This window comes from Eretmochelys imbricata, chromosome 9 (assembly GCF_965152235.1).
Source record: "Eretmochelys imbricata isolate rEreImb1 chromosome 9, rEreImb1.hap1, whole genome shotgun sequence".
In the NCBI taxonomy this organism is placed as follows: Eukaryota; Metazoa; Chordata; order Testudines; family Cheloniidae; genus Eretmochelys; species Eretmochelys imbricata.
This window is the reverse complement of record NC_135580.1, coordinates 64,903,845-64,929,292: the sequence shown is the minus strand read 5'-3', so window position 1 is coordinate 64,929,292 and position 25,448 is coordinate 64,903,845. Positions and strand designations below refer to the sequence as shown.

At 47.7% G+C, this 25,448-nt stretch overlaps 1 protein-coding gene across 2 annotated transcripts; it reads left to right on the top strand.

Moving 5' to 3' along the window:
• The first annotated feature begins 267 nt into the window (after positions 1-267).
• Positions 268-25,241, top strand: ARL13A (ARF like GTPase 13A). 2 transcript variants are annotated; one of them, XM_077825917.1, is made up of 10 exons: positions 268-326; positions 3,890-3,984; positions 7,903-7,973; positions 9,607-9,856; positions 11,579-11,684; positions 16,048-16,253; positions 17,527-17,620; positions 17,736-17,946; positions 21,572-21,670; positions 24,774-25,241. In XM_077825917.1, exons 2-10 carry the CDS (start codon positions 3,926-3,928, stop codon positions 24,848-24,850), a joined length of 1,173 nt encoding a protein of 390 aa, XP_077682043.1. In that variant the 5' UTR covers positions 268-326; positions 3,890-3,925; the 3' UTR covers positions 24,851-25,241. The 2 variants fall into 2 exon arrangements, with proteins under 2 accessions (XP_077682043.1, XP_077682044.1); XM_077825918.1 differs by lacking the exon at positions 9,607-9,856.
• Positions 25,242-25,448: the final 207 nt, after the last annotated feature.

Here is a 25,448-nt window from a genome sequence, read left to right as displayed (position 1 = left end):
TTGTTGGAAAACTGTGGTGGCCAATCCGAGTTCTCCATTTCTCCAAGCCATTTAAAAACAGAGATGGACCTGATTGTTGCTTTATTCAGTGGTCATACACATGGCCTTGTGGATAAAGCAACTCTCCCTCCAGCCTTGTAAAATGCAATGGGAGAGGCAAAGCCTTCAGAACTACATTTCCCATAATGCACAGACAGCCCGGTCTGAACCCATCCTGAGATTAAGAAGGCTACACGTAGTGACTAGTTTAAATCCAGATTAGATTTAGTTGAATGCTGCAGGAAGGAGGAGAGTGTGACCAGCAGCCGGACAGCAGAGGCTAACTGGTGAGAGACTCTGACATGCACTCCTTTAACATGAGATGGTCTTGTCTCCTGGCTGGAATTGGGGCTCAATTCTGAGGAATTCTTAGCTCAGGAATATTACATGGATTCTCAGGGTGCTGCTGGGAGGGGTGTTTTTTCTCTTCAGGACTGGGTGGCTGTGCTGGGAGTTTGTAGTAATTCTTTGGGCATTAAAAGAAAGTTCAGGGAAAGATGGTGGCATTTGACTTCAGCAGCCAGGGATGGTTCTACATATAAGAACTGGAAGTTGTTTAGGGAAGCATTGTGTCAGAGGTAGAAGTATTGTGACTGAGGGGTTGTTGGGGAATGGTTACATCTGTCTGTCCTCAAAAATCCCTAGATCCATCGCTTGAGGGGAGGGGGAAAAGTCAGCTATTATTTCTCCCCCCCAAAACAAGGTTCCTTTGACTTTCTCTGCATCCTCATAGGGACCCAGGAGCAGATTTCAATGTCCTTACACCAAGTAGTACCGTTCTCCCTGAATACACCTAGTAATCTTGGTGGAGTGAGGTGTATTCGGGGTGTCTGAGGGTGCTAGAATCTGGTGGCTGAGGCTTCTTATCAGCAGGTCACTCCGTTCGGTGATGGGAATTACTCTGCGTCACAGGGAGTGGGGTTGGGGGGGCGTGGCTTTGCTTCACTTGTGCTGCTTGCCATCTCCAATGAGGAATGTCTGATCAGCTGCTCTTTGTTAGGAAAGAAAAATAATGACACACAAAGCTGCTGTTTGTTAGGAAAGAAAAATAATGACACACAAAGCTGCTGTTTGTTAGGAAAGAAAAATAATGACACACAAAGCTGCAGTGGAGTTGTTGTTACTGTTACTATTATAGTAACTATTTAATATAATAGAAATTATAGTTAATATCATTATTAAGAAATGTCTGTATTATTTGTATTGTGAAAGCACCTAGAAACCCGACTCATTGGGCAGGACCCTATTGTGCTAGGCACTGTACAAAGAGACTTGCAGCTAGTTCTGGTTATTCTCTGCTCACAGGACATCAGTATCTGGTTATTCTGTGTTCACAGGACATCTTACTTAAAATTCTGCAATAGAGCAGGAGTTTAATTTTGACTTTCTTAGATGTTACCCTTCCCTCTTGCCCTTTCCTCTCCCCATTCTCCAGACTTCCCTGCTTCTCCCAGCATCCAGTCAGGTCAGCTCTTAAACTGGTGGAAATCAGTGATTGACTTTGGTGTGGTTATGCTGATTAACATCAGCTGAGAATCTGGCCCTGTGCTTAGAGGGCAGAATGGTAAGGACAGCAGGAGAGGATAGCATCATAGCCCTGGTTTACACTACGAGTTTAGGTCAAATTTAGCAGCGATAGATGGATTTAACCCTGCACCCATCCACATAACAAAGCCATTTTTATCGACTTAATGGGCTCTGAAAATCGATTTCTCTACTCCTCCCCGACTAGGGATTAGTGCTGAAATCGACATCTCGAGGTCAAATTTGGGTTCACGTGGACACAATTCAACGGTATTGGCCTCCAGGAGCTATCCCACAGTGCTCCATTGTGACCGCTCTGGACAGCAGATGCACTGGCCAGGCAGACAGGAAAAGCCCTGCGAACTTTTGAATTTCATTTCCTGTCTGGCCAGTGTGGCGAGCTCATCAGCACAGGTGACCATGGAGTCCCAGAATCACAAAAGAGCTCCAGCATGGACCGAACGGGAGGTACTGGATCTGATCGCTGTATGGGGAGACGAATTTGTGCTATCAGAACTCTGTTCCAAAAGACGAAATGCCAAAATATTTGAAAAAATCTCCAAGGGCATGAAGGACAGAGGCTATCACAGGGACCTGCAGCAGTGCCACATGAAACTTAAGGAGCTTAGGCAAGCCTACCAAAAGGCAAACACCCGCTCAGGGTCAGAGCCCCAGACATGCCGCTTTTATGATGAGCTGCATGCAATTCTAGGGGGTGCCCCTACAGTTGCCCCACCCCTGTACGTGGACTCCTGCAAGGGGGGAGTCTCATGCAACAGGGATGAGGATTTTGGGGACTAGGAAGATAGCACGCACCCAGCTAGCGGAGAAACCGTTCTCCCCGATAGCCAGGAACTGTTTATCACCCTGGAGCCAATACCCTCTCAACCCGGGCTCCCAGACCTTGAAGGTGGAGAAGGCAGCTTTGGTGAGGGTACCTTTGTAAATATAATACACGGTTTAAAAGCAAGTGTATTTAATGATTAATTTACCCTGAAGACTTGGGATGCATTCGCGCCCAGTACAGCTACTGGAAAAGTCTGTTAACGTGTGTGGGGATGGGGCGGAAATCCTCCAGGGACACCTCAATGAAGCTGTCCTGGAGGTACTCCCAAAGTCTTTGCAAAAGGTTTCTGGGGAGGGCAGCCTTATTGCGTCCTCCATGGTAGGACACTTTACCACAGCAGGCCAGTAGCACGTAGTCTGGAATCTTTGCATAAGAAAGCATGGCAGCATGTGGTCCAGGTGTTTGCTGGCATTCAAGCAACATCCATTCTTTCTCTCTCTATGTTATCCTCAGGAGAGTGATATCATTCATAGATTCATAGATATTAAGGGACCATTATGATCCTCTAGTCTGATGTCCTGCACAATACAGGCCACTGAATCTCACCCACCTACTCCTGCAATAAACCTCTCACCTATGTCTGAGCTATTGAAGTCCTCAAATCATGGTTTAAAGACTTCAAGGTGCAGAGAATTCTCCAGAAAGTGACGTGTGCCCCACGCTGAAGAGGAAGGCGCTTAGTGCATAGTGTGGGGACACACGCAATCAACTGTATAAAATCACTGTCTAAAAAATCGACTACTATAAATTCGACCTAATTTCATAGTGTAGACATACCCTAAGAAAAACCCAGTCACAGATTTCCATTAACTGAAGAATTGGCTTAGAATATTGACTATCCTGTTTTCTGAGGTGGACACCCAGTTTGCGGTGGCTGGCTATAGACAAACTGCTGGTGGTTCAGTTCAGAGAAACATCCCAAAGCTTGGAGGCTGCTCTGAACCACTTGGGCCTGCAAAACCAGGCCAATTATTTATTACTTTTACATTGCAGTAGCACTTAGGCGGTCCACTCAAGTACCAGGAGCTGTACAACCGCACAACACAAAGATGATCCCTTCCTGAAAGAGCTTACAGACTATTTCTTGCGGCATTTTGACCCTTTTACACATGGCTGGAAACAGGAGATTTTAGGGAGAGTGAGGCTAACATGACTCTGCTACCCCACACGTGAAAAGGGGAATTTCAGGCCAGCATGACTCTTCCCAGAAGAGATGGGGAGCCCAGGCCTGTTTGTGTGCAGGAGACGGAAGGTTCTAGGGATCCTGAGAAATCCCAATAAAGCCTTATCTACAGCCCAATGGGTGGTCATTCTGGATAGATGAGCATTGCTATAGCTGGGAGGATGAAGCACAGCACAGTAGAACTGGAGTCTCTGGTGGTTCCGTCCTTGTATCAGTGACGACTCCTCCCTTGGTTGCTGTGCTGGCTGGCACAGCAGTAAGGAGGGCTTGCTGTTCACTTTCTCTGGTATTCCTAGGTACAGAGGCGAGAGGCTCTCCCCTCTCTACAGAGTATGTTCCAGCTCCTCTCCCACTGCTGGTCATGGCTGCAGGCAATACAGGAACCAATCAGGTAATCCCCCAGCACCCAGTTGCCTCATGACATTTTGCATGTTAACTACCAACAGCTTTGCATTAGAAATGAATCAGTGACTTCTCTGGATGGGGCGGGTGGGAAGTCTGACCCTTTGCTTTGTCTGGGACAGGGATCTGTATCGTGTCATGCACTCTGAGGAACTTTGTCCTGATGCTGGCCCTTTGTGTGATTGTTTAATAAACTCTTTTGGATGCCTGGTACCTGGGAGAGAGCCCCATTTCTCCAGCCCATAGGACTGTCCGTATTGTCAGAGAGGGAGCATGCTGCATTGTTGTGTTTCCAAGCTCTTTGCTTTAACCATCAAAATAGTGTTAATGTTAAAATATGTTAAAATCTATAAAGAAAATGTTATTAAATTGAAAACCAGATGGGAAAAGATTTAAAGGTCCTATCTCACTCCTAAGCTGGACTGGCATGTTCCCTATGGTATGCTTGCAGAAGACAGAAATTCCATTTCACAAAAGATTTCAAAATCTGGCGTTGTTTCAAATAGAAACAAACCTGAAAATTTTAAAATTCTCCACAGAGGAAAATTCTGAAGAATTTTCATTCCGGGTTGGTTGACCTGTTTCATTTCAACCAAATCCAAAATGTTTCAATTTTGACTTTATTTTATAATATAAAATAAAAAAAATTCTAAACAAAGTAATTTAAAAATGTAAAATCAAAATGTTTAGTTTGGAAAATGAGAGAAAGGGATGTTTTGTCTTTGTTGGAACATTTTTTGTTTCCTCTCTGAAATGAAATTTTGGTGAACAGGACATGATTTCGTGAAGCGTTTCGATTTAGATGGAATTGAATCTTCTGATGGAAAATGGTTCTGTTGAAGTTTTTCTGACTAGTCTATTGTTTAGTTTTAGGCTAAAATGACCAAGCAATAAGGTTTTCACCATTTACACTGGGGACTAGCACCCCATAAGAAATAGACCTCAGTGCTGGCATATGTTCTCTGCTATTCAGCCTTTGCTCAATTTCATCCCATTACTTTTAATGAGAGCTGAATTCTGCATTTTGTGATAGTATTAGAAATTCTGGGATTCTTGCTTTTAAAAAAAAATTCATGCAATGATGTGCCACCAGTATTTTAATTCAGGGGTCCCACAAGTGTCCCTTTAGCCTGCGATGAACCCTGTATCCCCAGCCCCAGGAATACAATTCATTGTTTTTCCCATGTAAACAAAATCCGTCTCCTCGCCATGGAAGGAGAAAGCTCCACTGGACCAACAAACTGGTTTGAAGCTGCACTTTGCTAGAGATGTCTACACTGCTACAGCAGGGGTCACCAGGTAGCACGGTTACACATAGTCTTACACCTTTTTTTTTCTTAGAATGTGAGTAAATGTTCAGCCTCTGAAGAGATGTCAGTTAGTTTTGTTGTTGCAGGTTCTTTAGGGGAGCTGTGGAGGCAGCAGGAGGCTTTGCCCTCTACCCTCATGTAACTAGGCAATTGTTGAGGCAGAGTTGCTCCCTGGGAACTAGGAATTGGGTAGTGGGCTGAGATTGCTGAAAGAAGGGATTGCCTGCATGCTGTTCATGAGCCCTTCTGTTCCAGGGCTGTCATATAGGTGTAAATAAAACCAGTTACACATAAAATATACTCAAACTCAACATCACTGCTTTCTCCTCCATGGGGAAGCCTATGTACAAGGCCCCAGACATGCTACTGCTCAGCAGAGGGACAATTCTTTGGGCCGGATTCTCCTTTGTCTTACACCTTATCTAGTTATTTACACTTGTGCAAAGTGGATGTAAAATGCTCCCAAATCAGAATGTTTCCCTCTCACACATCAGCAGGAACAGTTTCTATGCAGCCTTGCAGAGGTGCAGATGCCAGCAGAAGATGCAGGGTCAGGAGAAGAAGGCCTTTGTCCCTAATACAATAATTGAATGGGGAGGGCTGGGGACTCCTTCCCGTAGGAATGTTTTTGAAAATATCTGTCATTTGGCACTATCTAGTGGGTCAGTAAGGAAAACACTGAGCTCCTCAACAGGATCTTTGAGCCCCAAGGATAAGTAATCTCTGTCAGGGGGGATTAGCCGTGTCAAGTGAAGGGGTGAGCTTGAGCAGAGGCAGGAGAATCGCCCAAACCTCCTTCAGAATTAGTGGCAGAACTAAAACAGGGAGTCCCTTTGAGCCCCCTCCAGGTCATTGCTTGTTCATCATAGATCTTGGGAAATTTCTTGTCTGTTGGGACAATGGGTAAAGAAGAATAAAGCTCCCCAGCTTAGGCGGCTGTTGGCTCAGGTCTCAGCATCACGGGGCAAGGTGGCATTGATGCATCTTGGGGTTACAGCACAAGAGGATAAGTGGATCTGACAGGCATTCCTGTGCCTAGGGTGCTGTGCGTGATGTATGTGTGGGGACAGAACTTTGTCAGGGCACAGCCCTGGCGGTCCTTACCCCCATTCCTATAAATGCCATTGTTTCAACTCTCTCAGGATGGATGGAGACTCTGCACTGATGTAAGGGGAGGGTCCAGGAGAGAGGGGCTCTGTCACAGGGATTGGCCCTTTCAAGGGAGTCAGGGACCAGGTACCTGTGACAGGTCTGTAAGTGAGAACAAGCCAACCCAGACCCCTTGGCAGTAATTACATTCCTAGGTGGCTGGTTGGCAGCTGATTAGAAACCACCTCAGCTGAGCTCTGGTAACCCTTTATCTGGCTCATTAGCTAGAGACAGGAACTTCCAGCAGAGTGCGGGCAGGCCTGGCAGGTGTGTGCCAAGGAACAGGGAACTCCCAGGCAGTGGCAGGAAGCCTTAGGCTGTCATGAGTCCCCAGAGGAGAGCTGCAGGAGGCAAACCCCTGGCTCTGGGAAAGGATTCTGTCCAGGTAGTGGCAAGAGGCCTTGCTCCAGGGAAGGAACCCAAGCCAAGAGAACCCTGCTGAAGGGGACAATCCTGGGCTGGCCCCTAGGGAATGGACTAGGGCAGGGGTGGGCAAACTTTTTGGCCCAGGGGCCACATTGGGGAATAGAAATTGTATGGCGGGCCATGAATGCTCACAAAATTGGTGTTGGGGTGCGGGAGAGGGTGCAGGCTCTGGGGTGGGGCTGGGGATGAGGAGTTTGGGGTGTAGGAGGGTGCTCTGGGCTGGGAGCAAGGGGTTCGGAGGGTGGGAGGGGGATCAGAGCTGGGGCAGGGGTGTGGGAAGGGGTGCAGGTTCCAGCTGGAGGTGTGTGCTCTGGGGTGGGACTGGGGATGAAAGGTTTGGGGCGCAGGAGGGTGCTCCAGGTTGGGATTGAGGGATTTGGAGAGCGGGAAGGGGATCAGGGCAGGGGGTTGGGGCGTGGGGAGAGGCTCAGGGGGTGCAGGCTCTGAGCGGCGCTTACCTCAAGCGACTCCTGGAAGCAGTGGCATGTCCCTTCTCTGGGTCCTATGTGGAGGCACGGCCAGGCGGCTCTACACGCTGCTCCATCCTCAGGCATCCCCCTGCAGCTCCCATTGGAGTGCATAGGAACTGGAGCGGGGCCACGCCGTGGCTTCTGGGAGCCGCGTGATACAGCCCCCAACCCTGCACCCGCGCCAAAGCGCCGGAGAAGGGCCAACCCACGTGGTGCAGCCCTGACCCAGCACCCCAGCTGGAGCACCAAAGCAGGGCTGAGCTGCTGGTCCAGTCCACCCCTTGACTAAGGGTATCTTTTCTGTGTTACTCTCTTACCCTGCCCTTGTCCTCAGTTATCCACTCTATGTCCACAAAGGGCCGGCTTCCTCCCTGCTCTAACCCCATGAATTCAGTGGAGTTATACCAGGGAGAACTAGACCCAATGAGCCCTTAGGATAATTGCTTACAAGATGGCTGTGATGACCATTTCAAGTCAGAGACCACAGTCCCGTTGCTTGGAGGGGAGAATATCTCCTCGGTGCAGGCTAACTTTGTTTTTCTTCCTCATCAGGAAAGTGACCCTCCTTGTCATTGGCCTGGACAATACAGGGAAAACCTCCCTCATAATGGAGATACAGAGAGGTGAGGAGCCAGCTGTCTCCAGTTACTGCTGGAGTCTGGGGATATGTCTATGCTGCTGTCAGAGGCGAGAGCGGATGTGTTGACGTATCCGAGCTAGCTTTGATCTAGCTAGCTCCAATAACACCCAGCACTGAAGCCACGAGCAGCAGCGTGGACTAGCAACTTGTGTACATAACCAGGGTCTTGGGCAGGGCTGCACAGCCCGGGCTGCCACTTGCAGTACCTCAGCTTTGCTGCTGTGTCTACCTGTGCTGCAGTCACACCCCGAGTCTCAGCTGAGCTGACATGATGCCAGAGGCAAAGAGTTTATTGTTCTTTGCAAATAACTTCAAATCTCCCCATCGCTGAGGGGATAAATCTTTCCGTGCTTCCAATTATTCCCCTCCATCCTCTGCAGGAGGCAGCATTGTAATAATCCTGTGAGGTCAAAATTGGATCATAATTGTGTCTTTATGCTCTGGTAGGTGGGTTTGACTTTCTCACGTCTATTTGGTAACTTTATGTAGCTGACATTGTTTGTCCGAGTCCAGCGTAGGGGGATGTAGACTTGGACAGTCTATATCACTCACTCTCTGTGGGACGTGAGGACCAAGCCACTGCTGAGCATCAGAGATCTGAATTCACTGCATCAGGCTGTTACACAGGATGCAGGCATACAGCGTGATGCATCTAGATTTGCAGAGTGTCTGGAATACAATGGCCCCTTCTGCAGAACTGGGATTTAGACAGCCAGGTGCAACAGAAATGTAGTACTGGGTAGCCACTCAGGTTAAACCTAGGGGATAAGATCGCCAGTGGGAAATATGGCTGGGATATCGACAGGCCTCAATCCCTGGGATTCCTCGCAAGCCATTTGGCTACTCTAAAACAATCAACAGAGTCATGATTGCTTTAAGAAATATACTGCTAGGATTAACCTAACCTGCCACTGCACAATAGGAAACAGGGTGGGGCTATTCCCCTCTCCCCCCACGCCAAACCTGCCAGGATTTAGGATAGATCTGTGAACAGGGGTGTCACAGAGCAAGGAGTTTGTGCTGCAGTGGCCTAAAGTCATGATGCTGACCAAGACCCACTTAATCACCTACTTTAAGACAGGAATTGGATCTGAAACAGCCACAGCCTACAGTGAACACAGTCCTAGGATTAACCTACCTACGGTATTTATCTGGCCCCCATCACTGTGCTATCTGAGCACGTTCCAATCTGTAATGCAGTTACCCTCTCAGTACTCCTGGGAGGTAGGGCCATCCTATTATCCCCATTTTACTGGTGGGGAATGGAGGCAGAGAGGGACTAAATGACTCACCTGGGTCACACTAGCCATCTGTGGCAGAGTAAGGAATTGGACCTGGGTTCTCTGAGTCCCAGGCTAGCACCCTAACCACTGGACCACTCTGCTAACTAAGGTCCTGCAATAACCCCCTGGAGCTGTCCATAGGGAATGTAATCCTGGCGTTTCCCAGAATTGCCAGTGTATCCCCTTAAATGAGAACAGGAATGTAGCTGAAGGGGGTTAATGCTAATACAAGGGATCCTTGCTATAAACCATAGCTGGGAACAAGGAATAATAATGTTCAGTGTTTGTCTGGGGGCTGCGTGTGTGTTACTGTGGGTGCTGTTCTCTCTGCAGTGCTCTCGTGTGAGGTGCTCCCCACAACAAAGCCTAACCAAACTGAACTCAGAGTGGACCGGTTTGAAGTCTCCCTTGTCGACCTGTCCGGGGGGCAGAGGTTGCGGGGCATATGGCGTAATCACTACGGTGACACTCATGGGATTATCTTTGTTCTGGACTCCAGCGATGTGCTGCGGATGGAAGAGGCCAGGAGGACCTTGGGCCGTGTTCTGGCTCACCCTAGGATTTCAGGGAAGCCCCTGTTACTGTAAGGCTGCCTTTCCCTTGCATTGAAGTGTTCCTTGGCCATTCCAGTAAATGGGGTTGCTGCACATCCGGGCAGGGACCTCAAAGGCAATATTTGGGGATCCCAGTGCTGAAACAGCATGGGTGAGGGGAACCCAGGATTGGAACGAATGAGAAAGCTGAATTAAGAGAGGATTGTCCCTTTGGATTAGGGCTGGTGGGGTGATTAGAAAGAAGCACAGTGCAGGTGAGACTAGCATGGAGTGAAAGTAGGGTAGTTCTGCAGACCGCACTTCTCTTGTGTCCTCTGCAGGGTAGAGCTGCGGGTGCCTTCGTGATGATCATTAGTTATGTTGCACAGAGATGTGCCTGGCACGTTGCAGGTGCTAAAGGAGAAGGTCCTTGCTCCATGGAGCTGTCAATCTAAACTGGGTGAAGAGAGAGTAGAGTAGAGGGGAGAGCGTTCTTGGGTTCCCACACAGAGCAGATAGTCCATCTGCTCAGTCTTGTTGGTTGCCATTGGGTCTTGTTAAGGTGTCTGAGTTTTTAACATGACTCAGCAGTTACTGAAGCATGATGGGTTATCTTCGGGAATGAGACAGGTGCAGCTTATCTGGGAGACTCTGCCAAACATTGAGGTGATGGGACGCTCCCCATAGGACTCTCTGTGCTCTGAGTTTTAACTGGGCCTGGCTGACATGATGCAGAAAGAAAAGCCCAGCCACACGGTTCTGTTCACATCAGTTTGGAACCGTGGCTTAGTGTGGCTTTGTATTCCCTCAGCTTAGCACATCCTGAACCACTCTGGAAATGGTGGTGGCAACATGTGAACTAATAGGCCCTTGTCACTGAGCCCCTCAGTCCCAACTCACAGTGTCTCCACCAGTCCCTTGCGTTCCACTGGCATGGTGTCTGCACTGCCGGGGTGGATGGGACAAGGCAGTTAATCTGTGAAGCAGGGGGCTGTGGCAGAGCAGGACAGCGGGTTATAGGGAAAGGGTGAGGGCCCAGGCTCAGGGCTGGGGCCAGTGCTCAGGTGAAGGGGCCAGTCCTGATCCCACTAAGGTGAATGTAATTTTTGCCATTAACTCAAACAGGAGCAGGCCTGGGGTGAAGTGAATGTTAGGGATGAACAAAGCCTACCCCAAATCACGGTTCTTCATTCGGAACCATGAGCCAGTTGGGGGTTCTCCTGTCCATGTGACAGAGGCTGTGGATTCCATCCCTCTGCTTCAGCGGTCCCAAACTTTCACATGGTCCCCTCCACACTAGAGATAAGAAGCTTGTGTAACTAAAACCTGACCCTGCCAGACTTCTAGGGAAACTTTTGGGGGCTTTTGCCAGACTCTGCCAAACTCAAAGTGAAGCTTCTTGCTGCCTCAGATTTGTCTGAGTTTCTGTGGCTGAGTTTGGTGGGTTTGTTTGATCCCATCCCAGAGCTCGGGACAGATGGTCACAGAGTGGTGGTCTGGGCTGAACCAGGCCCTTGCAAGCTCCCGCAAGCTCATACGTGAATCTCGCTGGCTGTCTTTGGAATTTGCCATGTTGCCTTTGAATAAACCTCAAACTGCAGGGTTACCAAATCATGCCAACCACCCTGGACAAGCTCCCCACAGCACTAGCCTGGCTCCACCTCCCCACGGGAGTGAGGCTGAAGAAGGATAACATTGAGCTACTGTAGGAGCTCTGCTGGCCAGTGACGTCTTATTCTTTTTTCTCTTTCGTCCCTTCTTATTACTCCCAGGCTGGCCAATAAACAGGACAAGGTTGATGCCCTCCTCCCATGTGAGCTGATCGAATGCCTGTCCCTGGAGAAGCTTGTGAACGAAAACAAGTCACTGTGCCGCATCGTAAGTGTGAGAAGGGCTTGTCCAGCTTGATGTAGTTTACACCATTCTCACCAGTCTCATAAGAACATAAGAATGACCATACTGGGTCAGACCAAAAGTCCATCCAGCCCAGTATCCTGTCTACCAACAGTGGCCAATGCCAGGTGCCCCAGAGGGAGTGAACCTAACAGGTAATGATCTAGTGATCTCTCTCCTGCCATCCATCTCCACCCTCTGACAAACAAAGGCTAGGGACACCTTTCCTTACCCATCCTGGCTAATAGCCATTAGTGGACTTAACCTTCATGAATTTATCCAGTTCTCTTTTAAACCCTGTTATAGTCCTAGCCTTCACAACCTCCTCAGGCAAGGAGTTCCACAGGTTGACTTTACGCTGAGTGAAGAAGAACTTCCTTTTATTTGTTTTAAACCTGCTACCCATTAATTTCATTTGGTGGCCCCTAGTTCTTATATTATGGGAACAAGTAAATAACTTTTCTTTATTCACTTTCTTCACACCACTCATGATTTTATATACCTCTATCATATCCCCTCTTAGTCTCCTCTTTTCCGAGCTGAAAAGTCCTAGCCTCTTTAATCTCTCTTCATATGGGACCCGTTCCAAACCCCTAATCATTTTAGTTGCCCTTTTCTGAATCTAATGCCAGTATATCTTTTTTGAGATGAGGAGACCACATCTGTACGCAGTATTCAAGATGTGGGCATACCATGGATTTATATAAGGGCAATAAGAGATTCTCCATCTTATTCTCTATCCCTTTTTTGATGATAATTCCTAACATCCCGTTTGCTTTTTTGACTGCCGCTGCACGGATGTCTTCAGAGTACTATCCACGATGACTCCAAGATCCTTCTCCTGATTAGTTGTAGCTAAATTAGCCCCCATTATATTGTATGTATAATTGGGGTTATTTTTTCCAATGTGCATTACTTTACATTTATCCACATTAAATTTCATTTACCATTTTGTTGCCCAGTCACTTAGTTTTGTGAAGTTCTTCACAGTCTGCTTTGGTCTTAACTATCTTGAGTGGTTTAGTATCATCTGCAAACTTTGCCACCTCGCTGTTTATCCCTTTTTCCAGATCATTTATGAATAGGTTGAATAGGATTGGTCCTAGGACTTCCCTTTGGGGAACACCACTAGTTACCCCTCTCCATTCTGAAAATTTACCATTTATTCCTACTCTTTGTTCCCTGTCTTTTAACCAGTTCTCAATCCATGAAAGGATCTTCCCTCTTACCCCATGACAACTTAATTTACATAGGAGCCTTTGGTGAGGGACCTTGTCAAAGGCTTTCTGGAAATCTAAGTAAACTATGTCCACTGGATCCCCCTTGTCCACATGTTTGTTGACCCCCTCAAAGCACTCTAATAGAGTAGTAAGACATGATCTCCGTTTACAGAAACCATGTTGACTTTTGGGCAACAATTTATGTTCTTCTATGTGTCTGACAATTTTATTCTTTACTATTGTTTCAACTAATTTGCCCGGTACTGACGTTAGACTTACCGGTCTGTAATTGCCAGGATCACCTCTAGAGCCCTTCTTAAATATTGGTGTTACATTAGCTATCTTCCAGTCATTGGGTACAGTAGCTGATTTAAAGGACAGGTTATAAACCATAGTTCCTCAATTTCACATTTGAGTTCTTTCAGAACTCTTGGGTGAATGCCATCTGGTCCCGGTGACTGGTTACTGTTAAGTTTCAGAGTAGCAGCCGTGTTAGTCTGTATCCACAAAAAGAAAAGGAGTACTTGTGGCACCTTAGAAATTAATAAATTTATTTGAGCATGAGCTTTCGTGAGCTACAGCTCACTTCATTGGATGCATGCAGTGGAAAATACAGTGGGGAGATTTTATATACACAGAGAACATGAAACAATGGGTGTTACCATACACACTGTAATGAGAGTGATCAGGTAAGGAGATCTATTACCAGCAGGAGAGGAAAAAAAACCTTTTGTAGTGATAATCAGTTCCTCAGATTTGTCACCTACAAAAGACGGCTCAGGTTTGGCAATCTCCCTAACATCCTCAGCTGTGAAGACTGGAAGCCGTGAAGCCGTCTCATTCCTTTTCATACGTATACAGGAATCACGGCTCCTGGGAACGCATTAAGCTGTGGGTCTTTTGCCATCAGCGTCAAAGGGAATTATGTAGAGGGGAGAAAACATGGGCATGTGGAACATGCAGGCCAGCACTGTCAAAAATGCCCAGTGATTTTTTTGGGGTGGCTCATTTTCTGGGAGCCCAACTTGAGACACCTTGGGCCTGAGCACCTGTAGCTCCCACTGACTTGCACCCCCATACTAAGGGGGTGTAAGCTGGGCTCCTGCTACACAAAATCAGTGGCCACTTTTGAAAATTTTGGCCATAGTATCTTTGGAGAGACTCTTCATGCAGAGCCTTATGCTGAGTAGGGGGAGCGATGGGACCAACTCCCAGGGCGTCTGGGAGTGCCAGGGGAGGAAGATGCGTGGCCCCATGAGCACCTCTGCATCAGTCCCAGCAGTCAGGAACTGGGCTGTGAGTATGGGAGATACATAAGCAAAGGTTCCCTGGGAATTATAAACATTTCTCCCCATTTTATGCCACCACCTCAGCATTGGTGAGGACATTAAAGGACGTTATTTATTCGGTATCTAGTGTCCCATCACCAGTATTTAACAGGGAGCGGCTGAGAAGCATTTGGCCTATGGAAGGGGGTGTACTCACCATCTGTAGCATCCCCTTGTGTCAAAGCGCAATGCTGCAAGGGGTCCTCATCCCCAGTGCCTCCTGCTGGATGCCTGCCTCTTGCCAGGTCTTGCGTGGCTCAGCCCTCCAGCCAAGTCAATGTCCATACCCTCCAGGGGCAACAAAAAGGTCCAAACAAAAGTTCTAACAAATCCAAAGTAGTAATTCCTCGGTCCCTCTTGGGCCAAACTAACATCTACCTCCTCTCCAACAGGATTCCCCATGCAGCCTCTCTTCCCCAGGGACTCTGGCAGGTTACCTCTGGGGTCTCCAAGTTACAAGCCCTGTCCCAGAACTCCTCTCACAGGGGTCAAACCAACCAGCTCCCCAAGAGTTTCTTCTAAACATTGTAGGCCCTAACTCAGGGCTTCGCCCAAGAGAGAGTCTGCTCTGCTCCCTGGGGGTTTCTTCTCTCTCCTTATTCCCTTCCCAGAAGCCAGTGTTTACATGTAGACTCTCTGGTCCGGAGGCCAAGGCCGGCTCTTTTCCCAGAGCCTAATGACAGGAACTCCACCACTGTCTCCCTTCTCCAGGGCTCCTGATAGTTCTCTTGCAGCTGTCACTGTCGCCCCCACCCAGAGCTGCTCTACCTCCTGTGGGCTCCTCCCAGCCTGCAGCAGCCGCAGCACCTTGCTTGTGAGCACTTCTTTTTCTCTCCTTTCCTTCTCGGAACTTTTCCTTTACACTGTTCTAGCTCAGCTGCTCCATTGCTGATTAGCTAAACGGGCAGCACCTGCCTGCTCTCAGGTGTAGCCCACAGGGTCGTTGTGAGCCAGTTAGGCCCTAATTCTCCTGAAGAGGCACTGAGCCCATGACAGCCTAATAAAAATAAGGCCCAAACCCTAATCCACACCACTCAGGCTGTCTTGAAGCTAGCAGACCGCTCAGTGTGAGGTTAAGATTAGGATTCCACTGGGTGGAAGGGGAATGTCATATACAGGCAGGTGTCTGTCCCCCGTGCCCTCTACTGGACCTGTTCAAGTGTGTGACCATGTTATCAGCTAGTGACCAGAGGTCCTCAGAGGATATAAACACTGCTACAGCTGAGATTGTCCTTTGGTTTACTTGGTGGCAGCCTGTGGCAGTTTTGGAGCAGGATTCCCCATGCTGCCTGTGAGTGGCTTGGCATGCTGGGATGGTGTCAGTCTCTCTGCACGTCTAGATCTTATGTGGGAGAGAAGAAACTTCTCCACATGCTTTGCAACCAGGTCACTATTTCCTGCTACCCCTCTCCTAGCCAGGCCATCTCACGTCAAAGGACTCAGTGTGTTTCCCCCAACTTGCCAATCAGGTGATTCTGTCTCAGATACAGAAATCCACAGTATGGCCCCAGGTCTGCAACCTGATGGCCAGACATTAGAGCTGCCTTAATCCTTAGCCTAACTGGGCAATCAGATGTGTGTCCTGTATGTTACTGCTGACCTTGATCGGGGACTCTTGTGAGTTGCTGTGCCAGTGAGCCATACGGGGACTTCCCCGGTTGCAATAGTAGAAGCCGGGTGGCTGGCCTTCTCCCTGCGGTGAGCTGCTCTCTGCAGTTGTTCAGGTACTTTTCCTCCTCGCTGCTTTGCTGTCAAGCTGCTGCTGCTGCAGATGCTGATTTGGGCTTTCTCTGCCCACAGGAGCCATCTTCAGCAACCAAAAGTCTCCATAAAAGCCAGTCCCGGACCATTCTGCAGGGACTCCGCTGGCTCCTGCACACCATTGCCATCAACTACAGTGTCCTGAGTGCCCGGGTGCAACAAGACAGCCCTGACCAGCCAGCCCCCGGAGAGCAAGAGGCTCCCAGGAGAGCAGCACGGACCCGCAGCCAAACACGGAGGGAGAGGTTTGTTCTATGGAGAGTTAACGTTCTGGGCCATGCCCTGCCCTTGGTCTGACATCTATGGATCTGAGTGCAGACAGCCAGCCTAGAAGAGGGGGATTCATTCTTCAAAGCCAAAGACTGCCCCCCCACCCCGAACTAGCACATTTCTCACTCTTCTCCTCTCCCTTACACCGGTGTAAGTCAGGAATAACTCCAGCCAAGCCCAAGGAGTTACACCAGTGAAAATGGGAGCAGAATCAGGCTCCAGGATGACACTGCACCACAACGAAAAGTGCTCCACGGAGCTCTGTAATTATAGCACTACCCCCATCCAAGAGGGTCCTCACGATACGCAGTAACTAATGCCATTCCTAGTGATACTGGAGTAGCTGTGAACTTCCTCACGCACCTCTCAGCAGAGATGATGGGGGGGCGGATAGCTCAGTGGTTTGAGCATTGGCCTTCTAAACCCAGGGTTGTGAGTTCAATCCTTGAGGGGGCCATTTAGGGATCTGGGGCAAAAATTGGGGATTGGCCCTGCTTTGAGCAGGGGGTTGGACTAGATGACCTCCTGAGGTCCCTTCCAACCCTGATATTCTATGATTCTCTCTCTCCCAGCAGGGGCTGTGCCAGCATCTCCCCTGGTGCCTCAAGAGTTGGGCCTGTGTGTACAAACCAATGGGGGGAGGGGTGGCTATATTCAAAACTGGGAGCATGAAAGAGGTGGCCATTTTAGCTGGCATGGTGACAGTGGGGTGGGTGAGGTGCTTCCCTGGGACCAGATTGGGGGAGAGAACTTTGGGCAGGCCCCCCCTTCAACTAAACTACATGGGGCCTCTTGAAAAGCCCTCAGGGAACAAGAGTTGGTGTATGAGGTGTGGTTGCTGCAGGTCCGTGAGCAGGGGAAGTGATGCATGCCTGCTGGGATGTGACAGAAGCACCCTCAGGCATATAGGGAGCTCTTGGTCACATGCTCAGCAGAGGCCTGGGACTGGCTTCATGGAATGGCTGGCTGGAGAGGATGCTACAGAATGTTAAGGGCCTCCATCAGCATCCGGGAACCTGAGCCTCTGGGCTCCTCAACGGGGCAAGATCCCGGGGACAGGATTTTGCTTGAGGCCTGCAGTTGAGAGGCATCCATGCTCTGGTCTCTGAATTCCTGCTGTCTGGTAGTGTGCCCTTCCTTGCCACAGCCAGGCAGCAGGGGACACTGCAGCTAAGGGCTCTGGGAGGAAAAATACTGCGGGAGATGGGGGGTGAATTTGTTAATTTGTCTGTGCTTCCCTGTCGCTAGGGAGTTGCTGGCCAGAAGGGAGAGTTCCCAGGAAGGAAGCGCCAAGATAGGGGAGTACAAACCACTACAGCCCATCCAGAACATCCTCCCACAGGTAACCAGCCTCTCCACTCATTCCTCACCCCTTAATATTGCTGTTCCTGTTACTATCCCCACCAAACAGGGACTGACCTCTGGTAATGGACTTCCCCCACCTCTTCCCTGCACAGAAGGAGGAAGGCCCAAGGGTACCCAAGAGAAGGAAAAAGAAAGTGAAGATGAAGAAGAAAGGGTTGGTGCAGTGTGGGAACGTGGCTGATGAAGAGGAAGGGAAAGCTTGGGGAGGAGAGAACAGAGCAAGTGCTGCCGTTGGGCTCCTCCACAGCAACAGAGTTGGCCAGGAGAAACCACTCCCACAGGGGACAATTCCTCTCCCGGCAGGTAACAATATTAGTAGGCATCAGACTGAAAGAAGGCTCTAGCAGGGGTGCTGGAACAATTCATTTAGTGGGGGATGCTGAGAGCTGTTGAACCAAACTGTAGACCTACAGATGATGGACACCACTTCAACTCAGGGGAATCGGAACAGCACATATTGCACATGTAAACACTAACTGTGTGAAAAGTTTAGCTGGAACCCAACACCCACCTCAGGTCAGGATGGGTCCAGTTTATAACCAACCTGCAGACAATCAGAGCAGGTCCATCCAGGGTGTTCCCATCACATGGGGCCCTCTGAATTTCACCTAGCATGTTGTTTTCAGATGGTGGGTCGTGATGGTGGCCTGATTCCTGCCCTCTCCTGGGGTTTGTGACCTTCTCTACTAAGCCTGCCCCCCAAATCCTGCAGTGGTATCAAGAAGCACCTGTTCCCCATTCCCTCACCATGGAATTGGGAAATACTTGTGCTGCAGCCACTAATATAAAACAGGTGGTAGCAGATCCCTATAAGGTTTTAGTGCCATAGCAAAGGAACTTGCTCAGGTTTTGTGGAACTTGAACCTCCGAGTCAACCTGCATTGGGTGCCTTGGTGTAGGCCACCTGCCAATGAACCTGTCACTGTCTGGTCCATGTGACACAAACTCTACAGAGCTTATTCTTCTCTAGTGAGTATTTAGTTACCCCCCTGAATGCCACATGCTAAGCATAAAAACATAAGAACGGCCATAGAATCATAGACTATTAGGGTTGGAAGAGACCTCAGGAGGTCATCTAGTCCAATCCCCTGCTCAAAGCAGGACCAATCCCCAACTAAATCATCCCAGCCAGGGCTTTGTCAAGCCGGGCCTTAAAAACCTCTAAGGATGGAGATTCCACCTCCACCCTAGGTAACCCATCCCAGTGCTTCACTACCCTCCTAGTGAAATAGTGTTTCCTAATATCCAACCTAGACCTCCCGCACTGCAACTTGAGACTATTGCTCCTTGTTCTGTCATCTGCCACCACTGAGAATAGCCGAGCTCCATCCTCTTTGGAACGCCCCTTCAGGTAATTGAAGGCTGCTATCAAATCCCCCCTCACCCTTCTCTTCTGCAGACTAAATAACCCCAGTTCCCTCAGCCTCTCCTTGTAAATCATGTGCCCCAGCCCCCTAATCATTTTTTTGCCCTCCGCTGGACTCTCTCCAATTTGTCCACATCGCTTGTGTAGTTGGGGGACCAAAACTGGACACAATGCTCCAGGTGTGGCCTCACCAGTGCCAAATAGAGGGGAATAATCACTTCCCTCGCTCTGCTGGTAATGCTCCTACTAATACAGGGCAATATGCCGTTGGCCTTCTTGGCAACAAGGGCACACTGCTGACTCATATCCAGCTTCTTGTCCACTGTAATCCCCAGGTCCTTTTCTGCAGAACTGGTGCTTAGCCAGTCGGTCCCCAGCCTGTAGCGGTGCATGGGATTCTTCCTTCTTAAGTGCAGGACTTTGCACTTGTCCTTGTTGAACCTCATCAGATTTCTTTTGGCCCAATCCTCCAATTTGTCTAGGTCACTCTGGACCCTATCCCTACCCCCCAGCGTATCTACCTCTCCCCCCACAGCCATGTGTCATCTGCGAACTTGCTGAGGGTGCAATTCATCCCAGATCATTAATAAAGATGTTGAACAAAAGTGTTCAGACCAATGGTCCAGCTATCCCAGTAACCTGTCGTCCGACAGCCGCCAATGCCAGATACTTTAGAGCGAGTGAACAGAACAGGGCAATTTACTGAGTGATCCATCCACTGTCATCCAGTCCGTTTCTAGCAGTCTGGGGTTTAGGGACACCCATAGCATGGGGTTGTGTCCCTGACCATCTTGGCTAATAGCCATTGATGGCCCTATCCTCCATGAACTTAACTAATTCATTTTTTGAATCTAGTTGTACTTTTGGCCTTCACAGCATCCCCTAGCAATGAGTGCCACAGGTTGACTGTGCATTATGTGAAGAAAGACTTCCTTTTGTTTGTTTTAAACCGGCTGCCTGTTCATTTTATTTGGTGACTCCTAGTGCCTGTGTTATGTGAAGGGGTAAATAACACTTCCTTGTGCACTTTCTCCACCAATCATGATTTTATAGACCTCTATAACATCTCCCCCTTAGTTGTCTCTTTTCCAAGCTGAATAGTCCAAGTTTTTTTAAACCTCTCCTCATAGGGAAGCTGTTCCATATCCTTAATAATTTTTGTTGCCCTTCTCTGTACTGTTTCCAATTCTAATATATCTTTTTTAGATGGGACAACCAGAACTACGTGCAATATTCAAGATGTGCGTGTATCATGGAGTTTTACAGTGGCATTATGATATTTACTGTCTTATTATTTATCCCTTTCCTAATGGTTTCTAACATCATTACCTTTTTTGACTGCCTCTTCATATTTGAGCGGATGGTTTCTGAGAACTATCCATGATGACTCCATGATCTCTTTCTTGAGTGGTAACAGCTAATGTAGACCCCATCATTTTGTATGTATCATTGGTGTTACATTTTTCAAGGTGCATTACTTTGCATTTATCAACATTGAGTGTCTGCCATTTTCTTTTGCAGTCACACAGTTTTGTAAGATCCCTTTGTAACTCTTTGCAGTCTCCTTTGGACTTAACTATCTATAATAATTTTGTATCATCTGCAAACTTTGTCACCTCACTGTTTATCCCTTTTTCCAGGTCATTTATGAATATATTGTACAGCATTGGTTCTCGTACAGATCCTTGGGGGATCCTTCCATTTATCTCTCCACTGTAAAAACTGACCGCTTACTCCTACCCTTTGTTTCCTATTTTTAACCAGTTACTGATCCATGACAGGGCATTTCCACTTATCCCATGACTGCTTACTTTGCTCCTTTGCTTTGCCTTTGGTGAGGGACCTTATCAAAGGCTTTCTGAAAGTCCAAGTTCAAGCATAATCAGGGGTTAGCAGATTTCCTGAGCCACAGGACATTTCACAGCATGGTTAGACATCCTGCTACAGGGTCATGTGAGTGCCACTTCTCTGGAAGGTCATAGAAAACTTGATCTGTTCTTAAAAATAGTTACCCTAACCATCCCATTCCATATGCACTGCACAGTTTGCTTGTAGATCCACCCCACAAATGTCTTTTTGGTTAAGAGCATTTAAAAAACAAGCCTGAAACCAATACCACCTGCTTTGTATTACAGGACATTTCCCTCAGGTGCGTTACTAACCCTTGAAGATAGGGAGTGGCAATAGAAATAAAGGTGGTAATAGAAATATAAGTTAGGTTTTTAACATAGAAAACTCTGGTGCCTTAATAAATCCACTCTCTCTGTAACTGGACACAGAAATGTCAGGTACTGCAGATCTAAACAGTGAGTTCTGAAATGTAGATAGTTTAGAGCACCTAACTGAAGTTTAGCTGCATGGGGCAGAGAGGATGGGAGGGGGGAAAGGAAGGGAAGACTTTTCAGAACATCTTTGCCATCCTTGGCAGGTGTTGCTGTGAGAATGAGGAGGAAAATACTGATGTTCTCAGAAAGCTGTTGGGCAAAGTTTTCCCGGCTAGTGTAATGACCACAAAAAATCCTTGTCCCAGTGTTAAATCTAACTTAACTTCATTTAATCCAGGGCAGAGCACAAAGAAGAAAAAGAAGAAAATTAAAAATAAAATCAAGTCCCAGGAGTCCTCACTGGAGCCACAGAACGAAGGCATCTCGGGTACCTTTGGTCAGTATTTCCCAGGTGAAGTGTGTATGCAGGAGGGGATGCTGTACATCTGCTGTCCATGTTCCTGCAAAGAGTGGGAAGGGTTCGATCTGCTATCATCTGTGTTTCTTGGATCAGGAAAGCTTGTGAAATGTTATGGCCCGTATTGCGTCCAGTTACTGGTGGATTTCAAACTGACCATGGGGAAGTATCTTCCCCCAACTTGCTGTTGGCCTGAGGAATGGTTGGGAATGGTATGTTTAGTCAGCAAGAAGTTGTGAGCAGCATTGGTTTGATTTGTTTTGCAGCACAGCTTATAGCCTGGGAAGGTCCCAGACTGACCAGTGATGTTATCTGGGTGGGTATTGGAAACCAAGGTTTAAAAGGGATAGCCAGATGTGCCCAGAGTACATATGTATGTATTGAGTACATACAATGGTTCAAGGCAACTCTGATACTGTGACATACCATCATATAATCCAGACTAGTGGGTCGCTGTGTCATTCCTGTCTTGTAACCTGGGGTGCCTTGCTCCTGTAGCCTCCAACCTGGACTGCTCACAACCAGCCACCAGCAGACAGGCCACTCCCAGATGTGATTGTGTAACTGCTGCCTGCCAGTCATACCCTGGCTCTCACAGCCTGGTTATACTACAGGATGACCCCAACACACTCCCAGTCTTGGACTTTCCCCCAGAAATGTACATCTTGTACTGCCCAGCCCTCTCTGGGACAGTCCGCAAATATTAAGTTCATTATCCTTTTAAGGAAATAATATACAGCAGTGTATCATGATAAATGAAGTTACCTAGACAATTTAAACACACTGGATTGGATGAAACAATAAAACAAGTTTATTAGCTACAAAGAGAGATTTGAAGTGAATACAAGTAATGAGGCATAAAAGTCAGAAATGGGTACAAGAAAGATAAAATGCTTACTAGTGCCTAATTTAACAAACTGTGTTAGGTTCTAGCAAAATTTCTCACCACATGCTTCCAGCAAGATTACTGATCAAACTCTTCAGGTCAGGAGCCACTCCCCAGAGTCCAATCCCTGTTTCCTTTTGTCTTCTGAGGTGCAGAGAATGTGATGAGCATGGAGAAAGGGGGTCCGTTGGGGGTGTTTGCTCCTCATTTTATAATTTCAGTCCCCCTCTTGAAAAACATTTCCAGCTAAGAACCAGGAAATAGTCTATGTAAAAGGATGTTCCCTGCTGGGTTTTTTTTCCCACCTGTTGGAGTTTTTCTTTGTTTTCCCTTTCCTTCCCTTCCTGATGACTCTGTTTACTACTTAAATGCAAATTAAGGCAAGCACACATTCCTTTGTTTAGGACAGACCTGTTTACTGACTTCTGCTTGGGCGGGGCTGTGGGGTTTGGAACAGGGAAATCTTGTAACTTCACATACGGTGTTGCCACATGTATGTTATCAGGACAATACTGACCAGTGAATTATGAGTTTTCAAATGATGCCTTACAAGGCATACCTTGTACATAGATTATTACAGTAGTGTGTCGGGTGTGAATGCAGCGGTGTGTTCCATCACAGATGCCCCCTATTCCTTGGGGTGAAGTCTGATTTGAGGGCTTGAGAGTGAGGCTGAAAAGGAATGGGGATAGGGGACAGCCTGTCCAGAAAGGCGGGGAATACTTCAGACCTTTAGCTGGGACTGCTGTCCTGGGATTGTCAGATATCAAAGTTCATTTGATTTTCCAAAGTTATATCTCAAAAGTCTGCACTGGGTGGGTGACTCTATTCTCTCAGAGAACTTCTCCCCAGGAGAAGGCAGGTGTCTTGTTTTGATGATGATGGCTGGTGAATGATATTACTTGGATTTAAACTTGGAGAGTGGTCAGTTTGGATGAGCTATTACCAGCAGGAGAGTGAGTTTGTGTGTGTATGGGGGTGAGGGAGTGAGAGAACCTGGATTTGTGCAGGAAATGGCCTAACTTCATTATCATGCACATTGTGTAAAGAGTTGTCACTTTGGATGGGCTATCACCAGCAGGAGAGTGAATTTGTGTGGGGGGGTGGAGGGTGAGAAAACCTGGATTTGTGCTGGAAATGGCCTAACCTGAAGATTACTTTAGATAAGCTATTACCAGCAGGACAGTGGGGTGGGAGGAGGTATTGTTTCATATTCTCTGTGTATATATAAAGTCTGCTGCAGTTTCCACGGTATGCATCTGATGAAGTGAGCTGTAGCTCACGAAAGCTCATGCTCAAATAAATTGGTTAGTCTCTAAGGTGCCACAAGTACTCCTTTTCTCTTTGCGAATACAGACTAACACGGCTGTTACTCTGAAACCTGGTGAATGATATAGATGTTTTTGCATACATTAGCTGAAGTTGATTGTTAATACTGTTTGGCCTTTCCACATGAGGGATGGCAGAATATCTTTAAGGTTATTAGACTGGGTTTTGGAGGTTATTTTGGCTCAGATGGGCAGTTTTTGCTTAGATGAACAGAGGGCCCCTTTAGTCATCTTCTCGCTGGACTTAAAACTACCCTTTCTTCAGAGCTAGCTTATGTGTGGTTGAGCGGTGGCAGCGAGCCAAGCAGGAAGCTACCCCAGCCACTGATGCAGAATGAACTCCTTTTCTATACCATCCTGCAACACTTGCTGGAAAGAGGAGGAGTTGCTGCTGCTCCTCTTTATTTGAAAAGGGCTGGAAAAAGGAGCGGATAGGGAGTTATGAATTAAGGGTAAGCTCCATTGTCTGGGAAACAAGCAAGGTCTGTGCTCAGCATTATCATTATGGGGGGTGGGGAGTCTCATGCTGTCATAGGGCCTGATCCAAAGCTTATCAATGTCAATGGGAGCCTTTCCATTGACTACATAGATTGTAAGGCCAGAAGGGATCATTGTGATCATCTAGTCTGTCTTCCTGCATAACACAGGCCAGAGAACCTCACCCCATAACTTCAGCATCAAGCCCAGAAATTCTGACCTAATGGGCTTTGAATTAGGCCCATAATATACTGCCCAGGAAAAGGAGTCCTGCACGCTGGTAATCAGTTTTGCCCCAAGAGGTTGGTTGGTTGGTTCTTATTGTCTTGCTCAGCAGCAAGATTTACAATCTTTCCTTTGTTATTAATGATGGGTCTTTATTTTCTCTCAGACTTGTATCGAAGGGCAATGCTGGCTCTGAAAATGAGGCAAGAGCGGAGGAAGCAGCCTTCTGCTGTCACTTCCTGAAGAAAAGCTCCATATTGTTGACCGCATAAATGTGGTCTCCACCAGGCATGAGGAGGTGATGGCAGATCGTTCTGTGCTGTTATTGCTGGTGGTGTGAGGTTCTATGTTCCCCTCTATCAGTGCAATGTATCTGTGCTCCCACTCAGAACCTCCCAAGTCCCAAAGGGTAAGTGTCCACGAGCACGTGCAGTCAGTATCGGCTCCAGCAGTGAAATTGTCTAACCTAATGGAAACTCTGCTCGAGAGACAAGATTCTCAGGGCTCGTGGGCTACAAAGGTGGAGTCTCAAGCATGAGTCTTCAAAATGTAAAGACCAGTTTCCTCATCCTAGGGACTGTGGGAATGTTTGGGATTCACACATGTAAGCTGAAGTGTCACACGTGTAGCGAGTTCTGCCAACAAACTGGATGTAAACATCTGAATAAAATGAAATGGAACATTTCTACACCTGAGTGGTTTTCTGTGTCTCTTCTTAATGTTCTCTCTCAGACTTTCTTACCCTGTAAGACACTTGGGGGTGGGATGTGGGGAACCAGACCAAGTCCCCGTATCCAGTAGGCCAGGGAAGAGGGCTATGCGTGATGCAATCTGTCGACCT

What these genes read in the sequence shown, in the direction of transcription:
- ARL13A (XM_077825917.1), top strand. Translation starts at nt 3,926, where the DNA reads ATGTTCCAGCTCCTCTCCCACTGCTGGTCATGGCTGCAGGCAATACAG. An exon ending in TCAGGGAAGCCCCTGTTACT is followed by an intron (nt 9,857 to 11,578) that starts GTAAGGCTGCCT and finishes TATTACTCCCAG; the next exon opens with GCTGGCCAATAAACAGGACA. An exon ending in ACAAGTCACTGTGCCGCATC is followed by an intron (nt 11,685 to 16,047) that starts GTAAGTGTGAGA and finishes CTCTGCCCACAG; the next exon opens with GAGCCATCTTCAGCAACCAA.